We start from the raw sequence: 22484 nt of genomic DNA on the forward strand, positions 1-22484 counted from the left end.
ATTGATAAGGTTATCACCTTACAAGAGTGACCTCATACCATAGTTGCCAGAAACGAGAAACGAGAAACCTAACCGCAACGACAACGTGACGAGAAACGGAGTTTTTAAAAGTTGCGTAAAAGAAATGCATTTGTGTATATATATATATATGTGTATGATTTTATTAAAAAAAAAAAGGTTTTTATATTTATATTGTTTCGAAAATATAATATCTGTAATATTCATAAATAGCTAATCAAAATATCTGTCTAAGTGTAGGTTGGAAGATATTATTACTAAAATTATAATCTTTGTCTACAAAACTTTAAATTTAAATTGAAATATTATTTACTAATTGAAGGTATCAAGTACCAATTTATTGAGATGTTACTATTAGTGTACTCCAGTTTTATTATTATTAACTACTAGTCTATGCCTGGTTTTGCTGGAGTTGGCCATCAAAATGAGCAGCTGAGTTGGTAGTCAAAATGAGCAGCTAGGCTCACACTTGGTAGGTAATGACAGCCGAACCATCTTGTTACTATACAACCGAAGTGTAGTAAATAAAAAATAAAAAATTTAAAACAAGAAAGGAACTTAAAAATGGCCATTCGCAACGGAGAAACCCGTTTCTGCCATTGAAATGCGAAACAAGCCTTTGCTGTTACGTTTCTGGCAACATAGCCTCATACATATGAAAGATTGTCACCTTTAATAACACAAATTTGCAAACAATTTAATTTTCAATTATTCATGAATATATTGAATTACAAATGTGTTTACAAATTTGTCATGCCAAGTTTACCTCTGAAGTACTCTATTTTCAACCTTGCAAGAGGCTTGGTGAAAATGTCAACATTTTGCTCATTAGTGCTTATATAAATTAGTTCGATGACATAACCATGTCTTTTATGTAATGGCATGGAGTCTTGATGTGCTTTGATCGATTGTGGAAGACAGGATTAGTAGAAAGTTTTATGCAGCTTTGGTTATCACAATGAATCACTATGGGACTTAGTTGCTTTCCAAAAAGTCCAAATAATAGCTTTCTCAACCATACCGCTTCGCGTACTCCAATGAGGTTGTCATATATTTAGCTTCGGTGGAACTCAAGGCAACTGTTGGTTGTTTTCTATTGAACCAAGACATCATTGTTGATCCAAGGCTGAAGCAACACCCTGTAGTACTCTTACAGTTTATGAAACAACCAGCCCAATTATAATCAGTATATCCTTCAAGTTTAAGCTTAACATTTTTGTACTTAAAACCAAGACCAATAGTACCAAGCAGAAATCTCAAGATATGTTTAGCAGCCGTCAAATGAATCTTCTTTGGTTCACACATGAAATCACTTAAAACATTGGTGGCATAGTAGATATCAGGCCTAGTGTTTACTAAATACATAAGTAATCCAATGATTTGTTTGTAGGGAGTGGGTTCAATAGATTATGAATTCATAGCTTCTTTTAGCTTGTGTAGATTTGTTTCCATTGGAGTTGCTAGAGGTTTGTAGTCCATCATACCAAATCTAGTTAATATGTCATCGATGTACTTCCCTTGATTTAGAAAAATATGGTTTTTCTTTTGACATACTTCTAGACCCAAAAAGTAGTGTAGTAGGCCTAGATCCTTCATTTCAAATTTAGCTATAAGATGTTGTTTCCATCTTTCATTTTAATGATCTTCACATGTTATTAATAAATCATCAACATATAGAACAAGTATTAACATGTCATCATTAGATATTTTGAAATATATGTTAGGATCAGCGTTATTTTTGGAGTATCCTAGTTTTGAAAGGTAGCTATCTATCCTTTCATACTAAGCTCGTGGTGCTTGGTTGAGGCCATAAAGAGCTTTCTTTAGTTTACATACATATAGGTTCTTATCTTTTATAACAAAATAGTCAGGTTCTTCGATATATACTTCTTCATTAATGACACCATTCAAAAATGCGATCTTGACATCGATTTGATGTATCTTCCATCCTTTGGATGCTGTAATTGCAATAATTGTCCTTACTGAAGTGTATCGAGCAACTGGAGTAAATGTTTCCTTATAATCAATACCTGCCTTTTGAGAGAAGCCTCAAGTTACAAATTTTGCTTTATGTTTTTCAATACTACCATCTGAAGCATACTTGATTTTTTGTATAACCACTTTGATGAAATAACTGATTTGTCTTTTGGCCTAGGTACAATATCATAAACATCATTTTGTAATATGGATTGATATTCTTCAACCATAGCATCTTTCCATATTTGACAAGATAGGGCTTCTTCAACAATTGATGGTTCAGATTTTGTAAGCTCAGTTACTAGTGCAGTGTAACAGGATTTATTTTTGGTTCTCTTGCTCTCTCTGGAGATTTCATCTGGTTCAACATTATTTTTTTCAATCGTTTTCCTCTTCATAATGGCCTTTTCTTGATATTAGAGATGTCTCTATTTTCTGTGTCTGGTAATAGTTCATTCTCTTCTGATATGTTCTCCTCTGATTTTCAGTTTGTAGATTTTCATCTAATTTTGTGATGGGCTCATCTTTTGTACTAATGGATAGTTTTAAGGCAGTGATTTCTTCAAATTTGACATCTCTGTTGATTTCAATTGATCTCTGTCCAGGTATATAGACTCTATACCCTTTTGTGTTTTCACTGTACCCAACAAATATTTCTTTCTTCTCAAATGGTTCTAACTTGGTTATCTTTTCTTTAGGTATGTGAATGTAAACGGGGCAACCAAATATTATGAGATGACTTAGGTCAGGTTTAAATCCTGAAAAGACTTCTTCAAGGGTTATTGTTAGTGTAAATAATTAATTATTATTACACTTAAGTTTACTTAGGTTAATGCATTATCATATAGATACCTAGGAGTATGCATAGTCATATGAGTTGTCATGTTGACAACACAGTTGTTTGCACTCCAATTGAGCACATAGTGTCTACAACATCTATTTATGAGATAAACCTATGTAAACTTATCCTCTCATCATTGCACAAACTCCTGTGCTCAATGGAGGATAATCCACTCTTGGTGGACATGTGCTTAGTTGTGAAGCTTATTACTTTGTTGACTCCTAGTCATTCTAAATGCCTTTCTATATAGGCACTTCTAGTGTATTCATATGATATTCATTCTCATTATTGTTATTATGATAATCCATTATTGGTCCATATTGTGCTAGTGCTTGAGCTTCTTGATCTTGGTGTCATTTTGCCCTAAGGCAAATTCTTACATTCTATCAGAGCGATAGGAGATCTCTTCACATAGCCATTGGAGACCATTTTTGCTTCACCTCTTGGAGGGCCACAATTCAAAGTTGGAGTATCTGCAGTTATTGGGAGTGTCTAGAGCCAATGCGGACCTCACCATTGCGTCCGATGCATTGATTTGGCGAATTTTGACTATAAATTTGCCTAATGAAGGCTATAGTCAAATCTGAGGCAAATTTTTTTTGCAAACCGGAAACCGAAGGCCCAATTTGCAAAATTGGTATGATCTCTTTAGATCTGAATTTTTTTTTGCATCTCCGTATTGTTCTTTTTGGATTTGCATTTTATTTTTGAAATTTTGCGAAAAAATTGGCCATCTGGCCGATAGGAGAGCAATTTTACTGCAGAAAAGCCAGACAGTCAAACCCTAGCCCCCTGCAGTTGACATTAACATTCGTCAGACCGCAAGTGGATTGTGCACAACAACAAACCACAAACCGGCAAAATAATAAACCAACGGCTTCTAAGCCGCTACGAATACTACGGGCTCCTATCTTTAAACGCATCTGCCGTTTCACACATGGCGAATGTGGGATTAAACATCCCACACTCGTCGCTCCACTGCCAGCGCTTAACGCGGCTCCACCACCGGCATTCCCTGCCGACTCTTCCTCCTCTGTCGACGCTCAAACACCGCCACTGTGGCCACTATGTCAACCTCCACAGCGGATCTCTGCTGACTGCCACATCAATCTCCCACGTGGCGACAAGTCAACACCCCTGGAACAGCCACTGCCACGAAGATAGACACGCCAACATCCGGCTATACTGCCACATATACAGTTGATGTCATCTGCCACATCAACAATCCGTACAATACGGATTGCCACATTAGCCAGTCGGGCCCAATTTTTTTGTTGACATCATTAATCTACGAGCATAAATTTGACGACCATTTGACCGTCACTGGAAGGCCAAATTGCACTGCTGTGATAGCTATTTGGACGTCAAATTCAACACAATGTTTTCTTGACGTCATTAGGGCAGACACCTCACCATATGCAGTTTTGAATTGACAGTCCAACTTTGGGAGGACATATCTCAATCATCTAGACTCCAAATCAGGTGCAATTTTTTTTTTATTTGAGCTAGAAATTCCTAAATTTTTCAATGGTGCTATTATTTTCTGGTTTTTGTGCATGGATTTGTCAGAGAAATCAGTCTTTGGCAACTGTACCTGTACAATCCTGCATTTTGCAACTTCAGATGCTTCGTACGAGCTCATTTGGACACATTCAAGTGCCTTTTTTTTTTAAAGTGCATAATTTTTTGTCTACTTTCAAGATTAGCAATCAGATTATAGACTTGTGTGGACAAAAATACCACTTTCAGAAATAGGGTCTTTTTTGCATTGTATTGCTTTAATTAAACTTCAAAATTATTGTATATTTGAGCAACATTACTAAGTACCAAATTTGAACTCCAAGAGGAGGTTGTAAACAGCAAAATCAAAAGTCCACTTACGCCCTAAATTAGCAAGTGGCTATTGTAATCGCATTGAGTATAAAGTGCCTAAAACATTCATTGGGGGGGGGAGTTTGATTGAGTGAAAAGGGGGTGTGTCTCTTGATGTTGTGTTCCTTTCTTCTTGCTGTTATCTTTCTTTCCTTGCATTATGGGAAACATTAAGGTTCCAAAATTAACACCACATAATTATGCCACATGGTTAGTAAAAAAATGGTGTGAATTAATGAATGAAGAAGTTTCTCAATATGTCGATGGATCTCTTCCCAAACCCACAGGTGATCAAGTAACTCAAAGTGAAATCCATGCTTGGGAATCGGCAGATAGAAAAGCTGTAGAAATCATTAGGTTAGGGGTTGATGACAAGATCCTTTATCAGATCATAAAATATGATACATCCAAGGAAACTTGGGATGCCCTTAAAAAGCTATATTGGAAAGTGACTAAGGAGGATGTCTATAAGATTGAAGATGAACTTATCTCCCTAGATCCTAAGAACATTGATTCCATCCAGGAATTTATCATTAAGGTGAATGAGTTGAGAACAAAACTTAATGATTGTGGTAGTCCCATTAAGGATGAAAGGTTTATTTATCTAATTTAGAATAAGCTGCTATCAGGCTACTTCAAATTTGTTTCTTCTTTCAACACTTCAGAGGCTACCTTAGTGTTTTCTTATAAGAAACTCACTTTTGATGACTATGCCCAGTTGTTAGAGGATGAACAAGCTAAGTTGATAACAATGGGGATTCTCAAGTCTTCAAAGTCTAAGGTAGTGGTGGCTAACAATGAGAGTTATAAAAATTCAATTGGTGAAAGTTCAAACAAAGGCAAGCGCAAAAAAAAGTGGAAAGATAACAAACAAGGGGACACAGAAAAGTCCACATCTAAATCAAATCAACAAGACAGCAAGTCTTTTCCTAATACTAACAAAAAGGGGTACAATAATTAGGAAAAGAAGTGTGCCTATTGCAAAAGAATTGGTCATGATGAACATTAGTGTTATCAAAAGCAGATTGATGAATTGAAAAAAGATCATGAAGAAGCATAATGTTCCATTACCTAATGCTTATAAGGAAAAGGGGTCTTCATCTTTAGATTCTAAGAGCAAAGGGCAAGCTTTACTCACAAACACTGTTAGTCAGGGGGAATGGATTATTGACTCAGGTGCCACACATCACATGGGTGCTTCAAAGAGAGATTTTTCTTCATTGACACCTTTAGAGGTACCTCACATCTTTGTAGGGGATGATAGTAAAGTGGAAGTTGAAGGAAAAGGTCAAGTTGAGATGGAAAGTGGAGCATTCAAGGATGTTCTCTATGTTCCTAATCTTACCTCCAACCTTCTTTCAGTCTACCAAATCACTCACTATGGAGGTGGAAACAAGGTTGAATTTCTTTCAGATTCAGTTGTTGTGAAAAGCATCAAAGATGATTCTATGGTTGCAATAGGTGAAGCTAAACATGATTCAAGGCCTTTACACTTTCTCTTCTTTTGTGCCTAAATCTAATGCGCAAGCCTTGTTAATTCATTAGAATACAGAAAGCAAACTGTGGCATGAGAGATTTGGACATCTCAACTACAAGTATCTTCAACAGCTTAGCAGCAAGAACATTGTTCATGGTCTACCTCAAGTCCAGTTCTCGAATGGTGTTTGATCAGGTTGCACACTTGGGAAGCATCCAGAAAAAATGTTTGACAAGGGGAAGTCTTGGAGAGCACAAAGTGTTCTTGAATTAGTTCATAGCGAGGTGGCGGGCCCATTTCCAATTCCATCATTTGGAAAGTCTTGCTATGCACTCACCTTCATTGATGACTATTCTCGCTATACTTGGGTATTCTTCATGGCTCATAAGAGTGAAGTGTTTGAACGATTTCTCATGTTCAAGGCTCAAGTAGAAAAGCAGTCAGAGAAAGCCATCAGAGTTCTTCGAACAGATAATGGAAGGGAGTATGTGAACTCAAGACTAATAGACTTTTGTACTCAGGAGGGAATTGACTTTCAACATTCAGTACCATACACTCCACAGCAAAATGGTGTTGCAAAAAGGAAGAACATAACCCTCAAGGAGATGACCATTTGCATGCTATTACATAAGTCTCTTGATCAAGTTTTTTGGGCTGAAGCAATGAATTGTGCAAATTATATTTAGAATAAGAGTCCTCATAAAGCTTTGGATGGTGCAACTCATTTTGAAGCTTGGGATGGAAGGAAACCTATTGTAAAGCAAGCCATCAAAGTTCTTCGAACAGATAATGGAAGGGAGTATGTGAACTCAAGACTAATAGACTTTTGTACTCAGGAGGGAATTGACTTTCAACATTCAGTACCATACACTCCATAGCAAAATGGTGTTGCAGAAAGGAAGAACATAACCCTCAAGGAGATGACCATTTGCATGCTATTACATAAGTCTCTTGATCAAGTTTTTTGCGCTGAAGCAATGAATTGTGCAAATTATATTTAGAATAAGAGTCCTTATAAAGCTTTGGATGGTGTAACTCATTTTGAAGCTTGGTATGGAGGGAAATTGGTTGTCCAGCATGATCACGAATACCTCCACAGAAACGCAAGGCATTGGAACCTCAAAGTAAACCTTGCATCTTTGTTGGTTATGCAGACTCTTATAAAGCCTACAATTTGATGGATTCAGAGACATATGAAATCTTCTATGAGAGGAGTGTACACTTTGAATAAAGTTGTCCAAGCTTTACTTCTTCAACTCCTTCTTCTTCCTCCTTCATTAAAGAGAGTGATAGTGATGACAATGACTTGGAAGATGTTTGTCTATGACCCAAACAGAGGCTGCAAACAGATGAGGTTGAGGAAATTCCTTCTACTTCTACATCTTCTTCCACTAGACCTAAATGGGCTCAGCAGACATTGGATGCAATAGGACCATTGGTAGGGAATCCTTCATATACTAGGAGGACAAGATCACAATACAACTCACTCACTCATGCTTATATTGCAGTTGCTTTTGATCCTCAAACATTCAAAGAAGCTTCAAGAGTTCCAAAATGGGATAAAGCAATGGAGGAAGAATACAATTCTCTTATGAGAAACAACACATGGGACTTAGTCTCTCTTCCTAAGGGAAGAAAATTGGATCGGTGTAAGTGGATCTATCTGACCATGTTTGCAGTGGATGGAAGTGTGGATAAGTATAAGGCAAGACTTGTTGCAAAAGGTTTCTCTCAGGTGCTTGGTATTGACTACATTGAGACCTTTGCCCTAGTTGCAAAAATGAACTCCATTCGTTTGACACTAGCTATAGCTGCAACTTAGAGATGGGTTGTTCATCAAATGGATGTGAAGAGTGCATTCTTGAATGGTGATCTTTATGAAGAGATTTATATGGAGCAGCCACAGGGGTTCATCTAGGATTCTACTTTGGTTTGCAAGTTGAAAAAGTCTATCTATGGACTAAAACAAGCTCCAAGAGCTTGGTATGCCAAGATGGATTCTTTCCTTCTCTTAGCAGGGTTCACCAGATGTCATTTAGATTTGAATGTCTACATTCTTCACTAAGATGATTCTCACTTGCTACTTGTGCTTTATGTTGATGACTTAATCATTACAGGCAGTACAACATCCATCATTGATAGTGTCAAGTCTACTTTGCAGGACAGATTTTTCATGACCGACTTGGTTCTACTTCATTACTTCCTTGGTATTGAGATACAACAGTCTTCATCAGGGATCACATTATCTCAACCCAGGTATGCTCTCGATCTACTTGCCACTGCAAGGCTACATCTACTCCATTTCTTTTAGGTGTTAAGTTAAAAGCAAAGTGTTCCACTCCACTTGTTGATGCTACTTTGTATAGACAATTGGTTGGAAGTCTCATCTACTTGACATATACACACCCTGCCATCTCATTTGTAGTTGGCATGGTTTCTCACTTTATGCAAGAGCCACATGAACTTCACTGGAAGGTAGCCAAACGCATCTTACACTATATCCAGTGCACACATACATATGGGATATGCTATGCAATTGGTACTAGACTATAGTTAGTGGGTTATACAGACTCAAACTATGCAAGGGATCTTGATTCACGCAAATGCACTTTAGGATACATGTTTCATCTTGGTTCCAGCCCCATTTGTTGGCATAGTAAAAAGCAGAACACTATTGCTCTTTCATCTACTGAGGTTGAGTATCGAGGAGCTGTCACTGCGACTACAAAACCTATTTGGTTACAGCATATTCTAAAGGAGTTTGGTTTTGACATACCTAAACCCACAGTCATACATTGTGATAATCAGAGTGCCATTGAAATCTCAAAACATCCATTGCAACATCAATGCACAAAACACATTGAGGTTCATATGCACTACATCAGAGAGTTGATTCATGAGTAGGTCATTGCATTGTAGTATTGTCTTATAGAACAACAAATTGCAGATATCTTCACCAAGCCCTTCACTAAGGTCAAGTATCTTCATTTGCGAGATCTCTTGGGGGTGCGGGATATTTCACCAGGGGGGTCACATGACTCTTCTCTTCTTTATTGTACTTATCTCTCTTTTTGGGGGAGGGTTTTTCCCATGAGGTTTTCCCTCTTTCTCCGTTTTCAGAGAGATTGCATTGCATTCCATTGCATCGCATTGTACGTAGAACTTTGCATTTGTACACAGGTACCTAACATGACCTAGTAGCCGAGGCCTATCATGCATTTTCATCATAGCTTTTGTGAGTTTAAGTGCATTCCCCTAAATTGCACTTAAGGGGGGGGTGTTAGTGTAAATAATTAATTATTATTACACTTAAGTTTATTTAGGTTACATTATCATATAGACACCTAGGAGTATGAGTAGTCATATGAGTTGTCATGTTGACAACATAGTTGTTTGCACTTTAATTGAACACATGGTGTCTACAACATCTCTTTACGAAATACACTTATGTAAACTTATTCTCTTATCATTGCACAAACTCCTGTGCTCAATGGAGGATAATCCACTTTTGGTGGACATGTGCTTAGTTGTGAGGCTTATCACTTTGCTGACTCCTAGTCATTCTAGATGCCTTTATATATAGGCATTTCTACTGTGTATTCATATGATATTCATTCTCATTATTGTAAATATGATCATTCATTATTGGTCCATATTGTGCTAGTGCTTGAGCTTCTTGATCTTGGTGTCATTTTTCCCTAAGGCAAATTCTTACAGTTATGTTTTGTAGGATTGAGTGTGGGCATCCGCTTTGAATATATACAACAATATTAGTGTCCTCAACCCAAACTAAGAAGTGTAAATTTTGATCATGTAGCATGGCTTTTGCTGCTTCAACAATGGTTTTGTTTTTTCTTTCTGCCACCCCATTCTGTTGAGGATTATAAGGTACAACATACTCCCTCTTAATCCCAATAGAGGTGCAAAAGTCTTTGAAATTTTCAGAGGTGTATTCATCCCCATTGTTTGATCTTAGAGTTTTAATTCTTTTTGACGTTTGATTTTCCACAATTGCTTTGAACTTTTTAAATTTTAATAGAACTTCATTTGATTCTTTGACCTTTTGAAAGTAAATCCAGGTTTTCCTAGAAAAATAATTAATAAAGATTATCTAGTATGAGTATCCTTCTAGACAAAGTGTTGACATAGGTCCACATAGATTAGTGTGAACTAGTTCTAGAACTAATTTAGATTTGTGTTCGCTTGGAGGAAAAGATCTTTTTACATTCTTTCCTAGAGCACATCCTTTACAAATACCTATATGATTTGAATTTAAGTTAGGTGTTCCAGTGGTGATTTTTTTTGTATTTGGTAGTATATTGAATCCAATATGTCTGAGCCTTCTATGCCATATTTCATTAGGGTTTGTTGCTTCACGATTTAGGGCCTTCTTTTGGATGTTACATAGTTTATATAGGGTTCCATCTCTAGACCCTATGGTGTTAACATTCTTGAGGTTAGAGTTTTTAGGCTAGTACAAAATTGTCTTCATTAAAGGTGACCTGATAGCCTCCATTTGCAAGTCCAGAGATGGATACTAGATTCCTTTTTTATGCCAGGTACGAAAAGAACATCTTTCAATTTTAGATTAATCCCAGTTCGTAGTTGTATAGAGCAGGTCCTAATTCCTTTTACTGGATATGTGGAGTTATCTCCAATGGTGACTCCTTCAATGAGATAATATCCCAAAGTTTCAAACTTGTCTCTGAATGCTGTTATGTGATGGGATGCACCACTGTCTATTATCCACGCATTTTCTTTGGATTTCATCTCGCTTTATAGTGTTGAGTAGAATGATAGATTTTCTTCCCTTTTTGTTTCAGCTAAGGAGGCTAGACTTTTTTCCCTTTTTGGACAATGTCTGAAGGTAGGTCTAAATTTCTCACACTTGTAACATTGAACTTTGGAGAAGTCTTTTCTATTGTGATTATTGTTTCCTTTTCATTGATCATTTTTCTTCCCTTTATGTTTAAATTTTCTCTTCTTCCCTCTATTATTAGAGACTGAGAAAAGAGCTTGATTTTCTCCCTCTTGATTGAAATGGTTCCTCTAGAAATTAGTCTTGATTCTTTTGAGGTGCAATCATTTTTAAGTTGATCAAAAGCTGGTATTGAAAGTCTGCTGATGACTTGGATGAATGCTTCCCAAGATATAGGTAGTCCTCTAAGTGCTATTATGGACAATTCTTGATCTTCTACTTTGTTTCCAATAGAGGATAGTTGATTCTTTATTTTGGAAATTCTTCCAAAGTAGGATGAGATTGACTCTCCTTTATTGGTTTTTATATTCATAAGTTGATTTTTTAATGTAAGCAATCTACTTGAGTTGTTGATCTCAAATGTATCCTTAATTGTTTTAAATACTTCAAATGGTTTCTTGAGATTTGATATGGAAGGAAGAATATGATCTTGTACTAAATCAACAATGATTTTTATGGCTTTATTATTTCGCCTTTTCCAAGTGGATTTTTCTGCCTAGTCTTCAGGTATTGAAATGCCTGTTTCAATGAATGATTCTAATTCCAATTCTTCAAGGATTGTTGTAATTCGAATTTTCTATGAGAAGAAATTTGTTGCTTCTTCAAGCCTATCCTGGACTCTAACATTGTTTGCCATAATGTTTATTTTAAGAAATTAGTTTAGCAACCTCTCTACCAATTTTGGTTTTGATACCATGTTAAAATTTAGGATCATATTGGAGGAGACTGAATTACTTATGTGGGCAAAAAATACTGTACTGAACAGGGTGTTTCTTTTGGAGATTCTGATCAATATTTTATTAACTTCTTTTCAGATCAATATATGCTGATAATAATGGAAGTGAACTTCAATAATAACAGAACTCTTTTAGACTGTTTACTGATAATATATTGCAGATGAATTATAACTATATATATAGCAGACTGAATTTAGTTAGTGACCGTGATTTGCATTGCCCTGATATTGATGCTTCTCACTGGTCTTCAGAATGTATATAAATATTGGATAACATATACCCGCGTAGGGGCATGACCCTATGTGGTTACCTTAAAATAAAGTGTGACTGTTTGTCACGATAGACATACCGATTCATATGGATATCATTTGATCAGAGTCGATATTGACAATCAGTCATGCTAAGTTCGATACTTTGTAATGCATTGAATATATAGTACAAGGATATGTTTATGATATATATATATATATATATATACACACATATATCTTATACTTAGAATTTGCTTCAATTTACTATGAGCCTATCACATCTTCTCTGCCCCATAGGAAATCAAGATCCTGTATGTATTTTAAAAGGAAACATGCATAGGCAATTAAGTTAAAATTACTAATCTGCAATAAAATTATGTCTTTCACTACCAAAAATATGATTTTCTTTATGCTGAATACATGATATCCATTATAATACTTAGACCAGATATTCAATGTTAGACAAGCATAATCATAGTTGACCTAGTGAAAGTAAAGTTAGAAATGATGAATTATTGCTGTTGATTATTTACTCATTACTATTGTATCATCCGTTCTTTTTGATTTTTTACCATCCCAGTTTTCATAAATAGAAGCTATATAAATATTCTGGGTATTTTTCTACATTTTAGGGGTTTACCAATAACATGAAAGGCATAATTGATTGGTAACTTCTTTTCCATTTTCTCTTATCTCAGGGCATAACAAGACATGCTTTAGTAGCCAGTTTCATTGTATTTTCAGAATGCATTTTAAATTTTTTTTTATTTGGTATTGATTTTTGTACTTAGGTTCTAAGGGGTGAGCCTGTCATGGAAGCATGTTGTAGAACTAACATTGGAGGATCTCATATCACCGAATACATGAATAAATTACTTTTGCTTCAGTATCCCTATTACCGGTGAGAACTTGCATCACATTGAAGTCTTCAATTTGGTTTCATATTGCATTTGTTTTTGAATTCAACCTTCTATATCTTGTTGGTATGAAACATGAAGCTTCTGCATGAATTTCAAACAGTGACAGCATTACTATGGAGAAAGCTGAGGAACTAAAAAAGGAGCATTGCTATGTGGCAGAGGATTACAGTTCTGAGCTGCAGATTTTTCAGGTCGAAAGAAAGTTCTTCTCATAAATAATTTGCCTATATTTCTAATATAGAGTCTTCTATTCTATCACGAATTGTATGTTTAGCAGTATAATTTTACAATCCACACGATTCTTTCTTTTTAAAGTTTCTATTCTTTCAATTATGTATTTGTACCTGTGTTCATCATCACAATCATAGCCCGTTGTATTGGCTAATTTCATTATTTCATTTATAATTCAAAAATTTATTCATTTTCTGCTTATTTTTCACCTTTTAGGCTTGTAACACTTTCTAATGCTTGTTGAAGCTATTCAATTGTAACAAAGAACTCGAATTTTTTTCCTACATATATTGGTATTATTCTTTAGTTGGGCTCCATGAGTGCACATACTAAGCAGTGTGATTTCTAAATTGCTTAAGGTATGAAATCAGAAGTTGATATTCACACCATCAATTCTACAACAGCACTATTTCCATTGTTGCTTAGCTTATTAAAGCTAATTGTATGCCATTTTCCTTTTGAGATATCAACTATATTTATGTGTTGGTATTTTGGCACCACTACTATTAATTCAATGCAATTTATTAAATGATATGCAAAATAAGATCATATGAAATTAACAATTATGTAACAAATGAAACGTACTTGCTGTCCTTCCAATGTAATTACAATCACACAATACAAAAGCATAAGGTATTCTTCAAATCTCGTGATTTCAGAGTTAACCAACAATCCAAGTGGCGTTCTTTGCAGCAATAATTATGTTTAACAGGGAAACTTGTGCATGTGATCTTTGTGTGTTTCTCTTGGATTTGATATTCTATTGTATTGGATTTAGAAGTCAACGCTGATCCAAAATCAATAGTATTCTTTTCAAACATTTCTGTTTGCACTGACTAAAAGTGGATCCTAATCCAAGTACACTTATAGCATTTCATAGAGAGTTTTGTAGTATTGAATAAAACCTTATGCATCACGAAAAAATAAATAGTTATAAATAATTACATTTACATTAAGAACACACCTTTAATATAGGTCTTCCTATTTTTAATTGAATACGAATTACTAAACTTGATATGCACTAAGTGTAATGAACTATATTGAAGAGGATTTATTTCCTCGTCCTATATGTAATCATATCCTCCAAGTAATGTTTTTTTGTAGTCAAGTTGTGGGATTGAGCCCATTCCTAATATAATAACAAATAAAAAAGCAAGACCTGCAAGACCCCCTTTCTTGATTGATCTGCAAGACCTGAAAAATGCAGGTCTGAACATGAGCCAACTGGAAGCTGAGGTGGCTGTGACTCGCAAGAACTTGGCTTAGCTGGTGCCCCTCTTCTTTGGGTTTCTGGTTTATTTGTGCTGTCTTGTGTTTTTTGTTGGTCTTTAGCTGTCACTATCTCTGTGGTTTTCTTTTGCAGCCTCTTTATCTTAGGTTATTTTCTGGTCCTTTAGTGGTGTATTCGATTATGTAAGAATCTTTAGTAAAAGGGGTTTTGGGTTCTGTCAAAACCTGTTATTTCCGTAATAGTAAACAAATAAAAAATAAGATTGCTTTAGCCCCAGGAACGGGAAGCAAAAAGTATGCTGTTCTAGCTCAAGAAACCTAAGGTGACTTTCAAATTTTTTAAGCACTCAAGACAGAGAATACGAAATTTAAAAAATTGCTACTGCAACTCAAATCTGGATAATCAACCACCACTCTGGGAATCTTCAACAAGCCTTTTTTGCTAATCCCTTTGCCCTGCTCCTACAAAGGAGGGTGCCCATTGTTTACCGGGTACCTTCATCAACCGTGTCCCAACCTTTAATACAAAGTTTATTTGCTTTGGAGTTGTGATCCTTGCGTTTTTTGATTGAGATATTAGGTTTAGAGATGTCAGTAATAGTTTGGGAGATGATGCATTTCTTAAAAAGGATGGTGCATTTCTTAAAAGGATCCATAACATCATCAAGGTCAAAAAAGTCAGCAAAATCATCATCAAAATCATCCATAAAGGGATAAGAGCCCTCTGAGTCAAGGGCGTCACCAACAACAACTTCAAATTGGCTAAGATTGGGAGGACCTTCAAGCATGGTGGTGAGGGGCACAGCAATAACATGGATGGGATGAGAGAAGGCATATGGAAACCAATTCCTTTTTGCAGTAGAGGAACTAGCAATCTGGCAAGGAGGTGAGAGACGAGCACCTTCAACTGTGTTCCATTGCTTCCATGCCACATCCACCATCTGATAGGATCTTTTTGTGCCATGAAGTTTTGTGAAGTCAAGAAACTGTGTGCAAAGTATGGAAACGTCCTCCCCTGAAAATGTTTTATCAATGGCTTGTGAAAACTCATCTAATACATATGGATCATCACATGGAAATACCATTCTGGATTTAGAGAGTAAGCTGCTATATAAAGCTGGGTATTCATTATGTTCCACCTCCACATTACAATGGGCCTAATCTGGTGTTCATATAAACCCCAAAGTAGGATCTTAAGCCAAAATTGTTTTCTTTATCTATCTCTCCAAGACTAGGAGAATTTGTATTAATGACATCTGTGATGGGTGAGATGATAGAGTAAAGATATCTGCAAAATGCAAATAGAAAGTCTGAAAGAATTATAAATTTATAATCAGATTAGAAATTTTAATTTAATATGAAATCAGCTTTCTAAAGACTAAAATTTATTTTTAATTTTTAAATAGACTCAATAACTTACCTCATAGTTGTCCACCAACTATCATCAAGTATCTTTTGCTTGACTGATCTCCCTTCAGTACAGCTAGAATTAGACTACGGGGTCCACTCTACATTTACCACCATCAATCATAGAGGTTCATGCACCTCAAGCATCCTTTCTATCAATTTATAGCAAGTGGCATACCTATAATATATGTAAGGCTCAATGTAATGGCAAAACACATGTAACAATAATTTAAATAGTTTATTGATTTAATAAAATGAAGTAATTCAAATTGGCATACCTTGTCTCAGCAGGTTTAAGGAACTCTTTCATTGTGAAGGATCTTACAAGAGTGAGTGGGGTGCAGTGGTTGCAAAGGGGCATTTGAACTTCTCTAGCTTCTAACACCAGTTGCTTCACCCAATCTATCTTCCTTGCGTCTTTTAAAACACAAGAAGAGGTCCAAAAGATGTTCTTGTAAGAAACCTCCACCATCAAACCAGCTGATTTGCACACACATGTTGAATTTGTGATGATCGAACAACATTAGAGGCCCAATCTCTTATATGTTATCTTTTTAAATGGTGAGCTGGAATTCAATGTCCTTATGCTTTCATGAACAATTCTACAACTTTTAGATAGTGGCCATATATCACAATAGGGCAGTCTGTCATCGCCCAAGTCCGTCATATCCTCCAACCACACATTAATCTTAGAGTACTCTTTGTCTAAGAGGGTAGTTTAGAGCTTATGATCAACAATTGGTGTGAATGAAGGACCCATAGTGGCTATATCTTTCACCATTTGTTTGAAATAAGAGGAATGGGCCACATGCAATGGCATAGCAATGGATGATTTTGTAACTTCTCATGCTTGTGGATTAAACATACTTTCAATTGTTCCTCCCTTATCACCGCCCTTCATCTTCCTCTTTCCTCTTGTCTCAATATGACTAGTACCAATAGTGGATGACATAGGCCTAGATGATTGTGCACTTGATAAGGAAGGTGATGGCATTGTCAAATCATCTAAGTAAATGATTTCCAAGAGTTGTTAGGTGGCACACGCCAAACGACCATTTTGGATGACAAACTAAAACATTGTGATAAAAAAATAGGCAAAGATACAATGAGTGAAAAAAGAAAAGTCATACAACAAAATAGACAAGGGAGAGAATTTATCGCATGTCAAAGAGCTTGGCATAATAAAATAAAATGATTAATATTGTTATCTAAATATAATTATAATTGTTTAGGCTTAAGATATCATTAGCTATTCAGAATAAAACTAGGGTTAAGATGTCATTAGTAATATAGGAAAAAATTAATTATTATCTATATGATATCTTAAATGTAATTGTCTGGAATCTCACATTTGATTTATTTATTTTATTTAAGATTTGTTTTATTGTAAGTTTTCAAAATATTTATGAATAATTTAGATGCTTCGGTTGGGAATAGTCCCTACTTTAATTCAGTTGCTTACAATCTGTTTTTATTATTTTACATACTAGCATTCGCTGACCCAAGTAAGGCAAGGGATAATTGATAGAAGTTACTATTATTATAATTTAATAATTGTAATTAGTATTACTAAATATATTATTATTATTAATTGATAATTTATTTCTTCATTTGAATATTGTTTTTGAAATAAAAAGCGACCAAAAACAAGGGGGTCAGCCCTTACAACCAAAATGCTGGTGACCAGCACATTACCAGCAGAGACCCACAAAGAACATTATTGGAGTAAAAACATACAAAAATTTCACATAACTAGAATAAAACTATGCATGTAACTTAACCAACATGCTACTATGAACCAAACTAACTAAACTATAATAGAAGTCTAATAAGTCTGCTATACTACTAGAGTTCATCATAAAAACTGTTGGACAACCAGGCCAACTCGAGTTTGAGCAACAACTGGAAACCAGCAAAACCAGTAACAACAAATTAACATAACATAAAAAAACTTGGATCCGAGGATCCCTTAAAACTAAGAAACATAATTCTCAGTTTTATCCTTTCCCTTTGCAGCCAACAAAACCCGAGCCCAATCATCCGCAAAGAATTTAAAGAGGAGCTTATGATCCTCCATATCCATTCCAATTTCCTCTTTCTCCTGTGCCAACAGTTGGAGGGTGGTGACAGTGGCGTGGGTGACCTTTAGGCCAAATTTAGAGAAGGTGAAGAACCCTTCTAAAGTTTTAACCCTCTTGTCCAATTTGACATACAACTCCAATTGCTCCTCGGTCGCCTCCTTGTTTGCCATTCCCATCTTTTTAGCTTCCTCTTTAGCTTTTTCAACCTAGTTATCATTCTGCAAAACCCTTAGGTTAGTAAAAACCTTAGATTTATCCTTGACCGAGGAGGAAATAGTAATGGGCAAGGTGTCCACTTTGCTATTGTCTTCACAGAAGGTAATGGGTTGTAGGGTGAAGCTGGCCAAAACATGGGTAGTCTCCGTAGTAACAACATTACTAGCCAAAACCTAGGTATTGTCAACCGACAATTGGGCATTGTCAATAGAATTGTAGGCTGAGTTAATAATTTTTTCAACCTCCTCCTCTTTTTCTCTCTTGGAATCAGAGTTATCCTCCTCCTCCCTCTCCTCTTCATTATTATCTGAGCTCTCCTCTTCCACCTCCTCCACCCTGATAGATTTTTGCTTGTACCTAGCCTGGGTTTGGGCAATTCTTCCAGATCTTCTCCTAGCCTTTGCCCCCCACTTCCTCCTCTGAGTCCTCCTCTTCCACCTCCACAGGTTTTTCCATTTTAATCTTTTTACTACTCTTTTGTTCCACAGCCATATCAGCTTTCTTCTTTTTCTTATTTTCACGGCTAGGGGTATTGAAACTAGAGCCTAGAAATGCATGAAGATATAACCAACAATAAGAAAGAGAGAAAATAGAAACAAAGAACACCAAAATTATCTTGGGAAAACCCTTCTAGAGTGAAGGGAAAAACCCAGCCACACAACAAAATATATCTTTATTGATAATGAAAGTTCAAGTGTACAATGCTTATCGCTTGATGCGAATATATAACAAATAGAAGAGACTCTTCATATTCTAATCGAATATCTCTTGAGTTTCTCATAACTCCTATAATAATATATGACTCTTCGAATATTCATGCCTCAATGCATGTGAATGACACATGTCATTTACATTTATAATTACAAATTACACTTAAGTGTCCTTTTTAGTTGAAGATGACAATAACGATAATAACGTCCAGATTTCCAGAGATAAAGATCTCTATCACAGCTACTATCTTCAACAAGGGGAATGTCGAGGGGTTTGAATTCTGGTACCAGTGCTGGTACTTGGGGGTGAATTCTATCGGTGGTGCTGGTTATCAACCACCACCACCCTAGGGGGGCATAGGGCAAGATGGAATTGGTACAGGCGAAAGATTAAGCCTTAGTGGGTAATGGTGAAGTTATGCCCTTTATTCCTTTTCTCCCTAACATCACTGACCATATCCTCTAGAGAGTGTAGCAGAAAAAATGGGATAGAAATAAAATCCCTATTTCTAAAATGATTCAATAAGGAAAAGTGGTAGTAGTAGCAAATATCAAACTTGCCCTCCAACATAAGATATTTCATGAGTACCACTAGGCAAACATCGTCCCATGGAGCTGGCAACTTATCCCTCTTAAATCCTCCTCTATAGCGCACTAGTTCCTCATCCTCTGCAAAAAAACTACTCAAATTGGCCTCATCAATGGTTTTGGTGAGCTTTCTCCATTTTTTCCCCTTCATTGAAAGACCAGTAGCCATGGCAATTACTTCCTCATTAACTTGAAAAGCGATTCCATTAATGGTGACCTTGTGGTCGTTCCACCCATTGACAAACTGAAGGGCACAATTCTCGTCATACCCTGCCATCGACTGCATGTAAGGCAAAAACCCCCTCTTTGAATATTGTTATGTTTAATACAATTCATCTTATTATTGCTGTACAACCTTTAGTATTTACTTGGCCAGTAATAATTTATAATTGTATAAGTCAAATATAGGAAAAATCAATATTCTGTCAACGCATACCTTCTTTAGAATATTTAATTATTATTTTATTAGTGTGGGAGTGGGAGTGGGATGGAAAGAGGGAGAGAGCGATTTTAGTGATGTTAGATAATTTTCAATTGGCGCGCTGCACAACCCTCGCACTGTTACTACCCTCACTGCTACTCATTTTGTATGTTTTTGAGATTGAAGAATGAACTGAAATAGTGCAAAAAATAAAATAGAACAGACTGACTGTTTCAAGCTTAAGCTTTGCTAAAAAATGAAAAATGGAAGGATGGAAAGATGTCTAAACTTACCTCTTCCAAGCTCTTCCTTCCTACAATGACACAAACCCTTCCTGCTGCTGTGAATGGGAGAAACTCAGAAATGCTATGATAAGAAATAAATTTAATAAAAACATAACATGCAATGTATAAGTCACAATTCTGAGCTTTTAGCATATATATGGTGGAGGGGTCCACATATCGACCAAAAACGAGCTAGTCAGAATTAGCGTTTTTTCTTTATTTGATGACATTTTAATGCATTTCCCTGGGGGATGGGTGGGGTCGTCCCTTGGCCAATCCTCCATTTTGCAAACTTCCTCGTTACGGGAATGAATGTTTTCAAGCCAGTGACAATCCCCAAGTAACACTGTTGCTTGATTCCAAATTGATGTTTGATGGACTTGTGAATGAGATTTGATATACACATGAATGATGATTGAATGAATATGTACTTTATTGAGTGATGATTGATGATTGAGTGACTTCTAATTTGATGAATTGTTCGGTGATGAAAGATAAGTTATCTTTGAGTTCTTTGAATGATCTCTCCTTTATACATTATTGGTAAGGGGTGGCCACCTTCATAACAATTGAGTTAGCGCTTTGCAACATTACCTTTAATATATTTATGTCCCAACTCAATCTCCCTTGGATTCCCTTCTCAAATGATGTTCTTCTCTTTTATATCTAATTTGAGTTTAGTGAGTCACCCTCTTTCATTTGTTAATGCCTTTATGAAAGGGTTACACCCTTTGGTTATGAAAAGATTCATCTGTTTGACAATTGCTGTCTCTTCAATATTCTCAAATCTGTCTTTACTGCTTTCAAATGTGCACATATCCCATTTAAGACCTGCATATGATATTCTTCTTGATCTACATATCTTAATTTCTTCTTTCCCTCTCAATTATTATTTCAAATCCCTCTTTATACTTCTGCTCTAAGTCTTCTCTCCTCCTTTCCTCCATAAAATTTGATCCTTCTTCCCCTTTTATATCTTCTGTGAGGAAGGGTCACACCTCTCACCGTGTCTGCCCTTTTCCATTGGTCACAACCATAGTTTGAAAACTCGGTATTGGCAATACCTCGGCCAGCCCAAAATTTTTGAAAGACTCGGAATCAGCAAAAATTCGGCGAAAAAATTGGCAATAAATTGGCACGTTTATCAAACATTTGAAAATATAAAATTTCTTAAAATATTCTAAAATCTATTAATATATTATATATTATAATATAAATCTATTATTTAATAATTATTTGTAAAATATATTGCTAAAAATGAAAATAAAACAATATTAAAGTATATTTTAAATTTAAAATACAGTAAACTTAAATTACTTTTGTCTTTAAAATTGTAAATACTTTAAATTTACTATATTACTATTTACTTTAAATAAATACATTAAATTTACTATATTTATTTTTTTAACTTAATAAAAATTAAATTTAATGTAAATCTTTTAGATTTAAAATTTATAGTATTACCTTGACTGATTATATTCTATATAGGGTTTTATTTGTGTTTTCATTATTCCCGTGACTTCAACTTGGGCATATTGAAGACGTCTATTGGATTCCAACATCGTTGTATATGTGCTGTGCCATGACTTTCCTTCTGCTTTATCCTTAGAAACACTTGTGGGAAACCCTATCTTACGCAGGCAAAAATGTTACCATTTCAAATAATATTTAGGTCAACCTTTTGACTTTTTACTTGTACGATTTTTGTCTTATTTAAGCACGCGATTTGGTGGTTTTTTCAGATAAATTCGCGGTGGTTTTATTAAAAATTCGTAGCTGATATTATCTGTCGTTAAATCGCCCAGCATAGCAGCTCGCGAAATATTGCGATTTTGGCATTATTTCGCCATTTTTTTGAACTATGGTCACAACCCTTAACATTTTAAAAGATTTGCTTCCTTATTTTCTTCCCATTGGTTCCTTCTTCCTCAATCCTTAATTCTTATGCTTCCTCTTTCTTCCTTCTATTTTTACCTCAAATGAGGTTTTCTTCTCACCCTTTTATACCTCATGTTTGAGGGAGACACAACTTTTCCATTGTGTCTTTTGACCATTTGTTTAACTAAACAAAAAATAAATTATTCTTTCATAATTTATTATTGAATCCTATATTTAGAAGCGAACATGACATGTCATTTATTTGAAATCCATTGGTGAAGCTGAGACAGGCTTGACCAAAGTCCACTGGATCTGCCAATCAGATCGTACTTAGTGAAAAGGGCTTAATTTTCTGAAAAAAATCCTT

At 35.5% G+C, this 22484-nt stretch overlaps 1 protein-coding gene across 1 annotated transcript in view; it reads left to right on the top strand.

Moving 5' to 3' along the window:
• Positions 1 to 22484, top strand: part of ARP5 (actin-related protein 5) — a 234318-nt gene that overhangs the window by 184906 nt on the left and 26928 nt on the right. Inside the window, exons 7-8 of the mRNA XM_089798325.1 lie at positions 12943 to 13052; positions 13172 to 13262. Of these exons, the coding sequence (XP_089654451.1) occupies positions 12943 to 13052; positions 13172 to 13262 (201 nt within the window). The remainder of the gene's footprint in view (positions 1 to 12942; positions 13053 to 13171; positions 13263 to 22484) is intronic.

The sequence above is a fragment of the Cupressus sempervirens genome, chromosome 8 (assembly GCF_028749045.1).
Source record: "Cupressus sempervirens isolate cs-2001-9-10 chromosome 8, ASM2874904v1, whole genome shotgun sequence".
In the NCBI taxonomy this organism is placed as follows: Eukaryota; Viridiplantae; Streptophyta; class Pinopsida; order Cupressales; family Cupressaceae; genus Cupressus; species Cupressus sempervirens.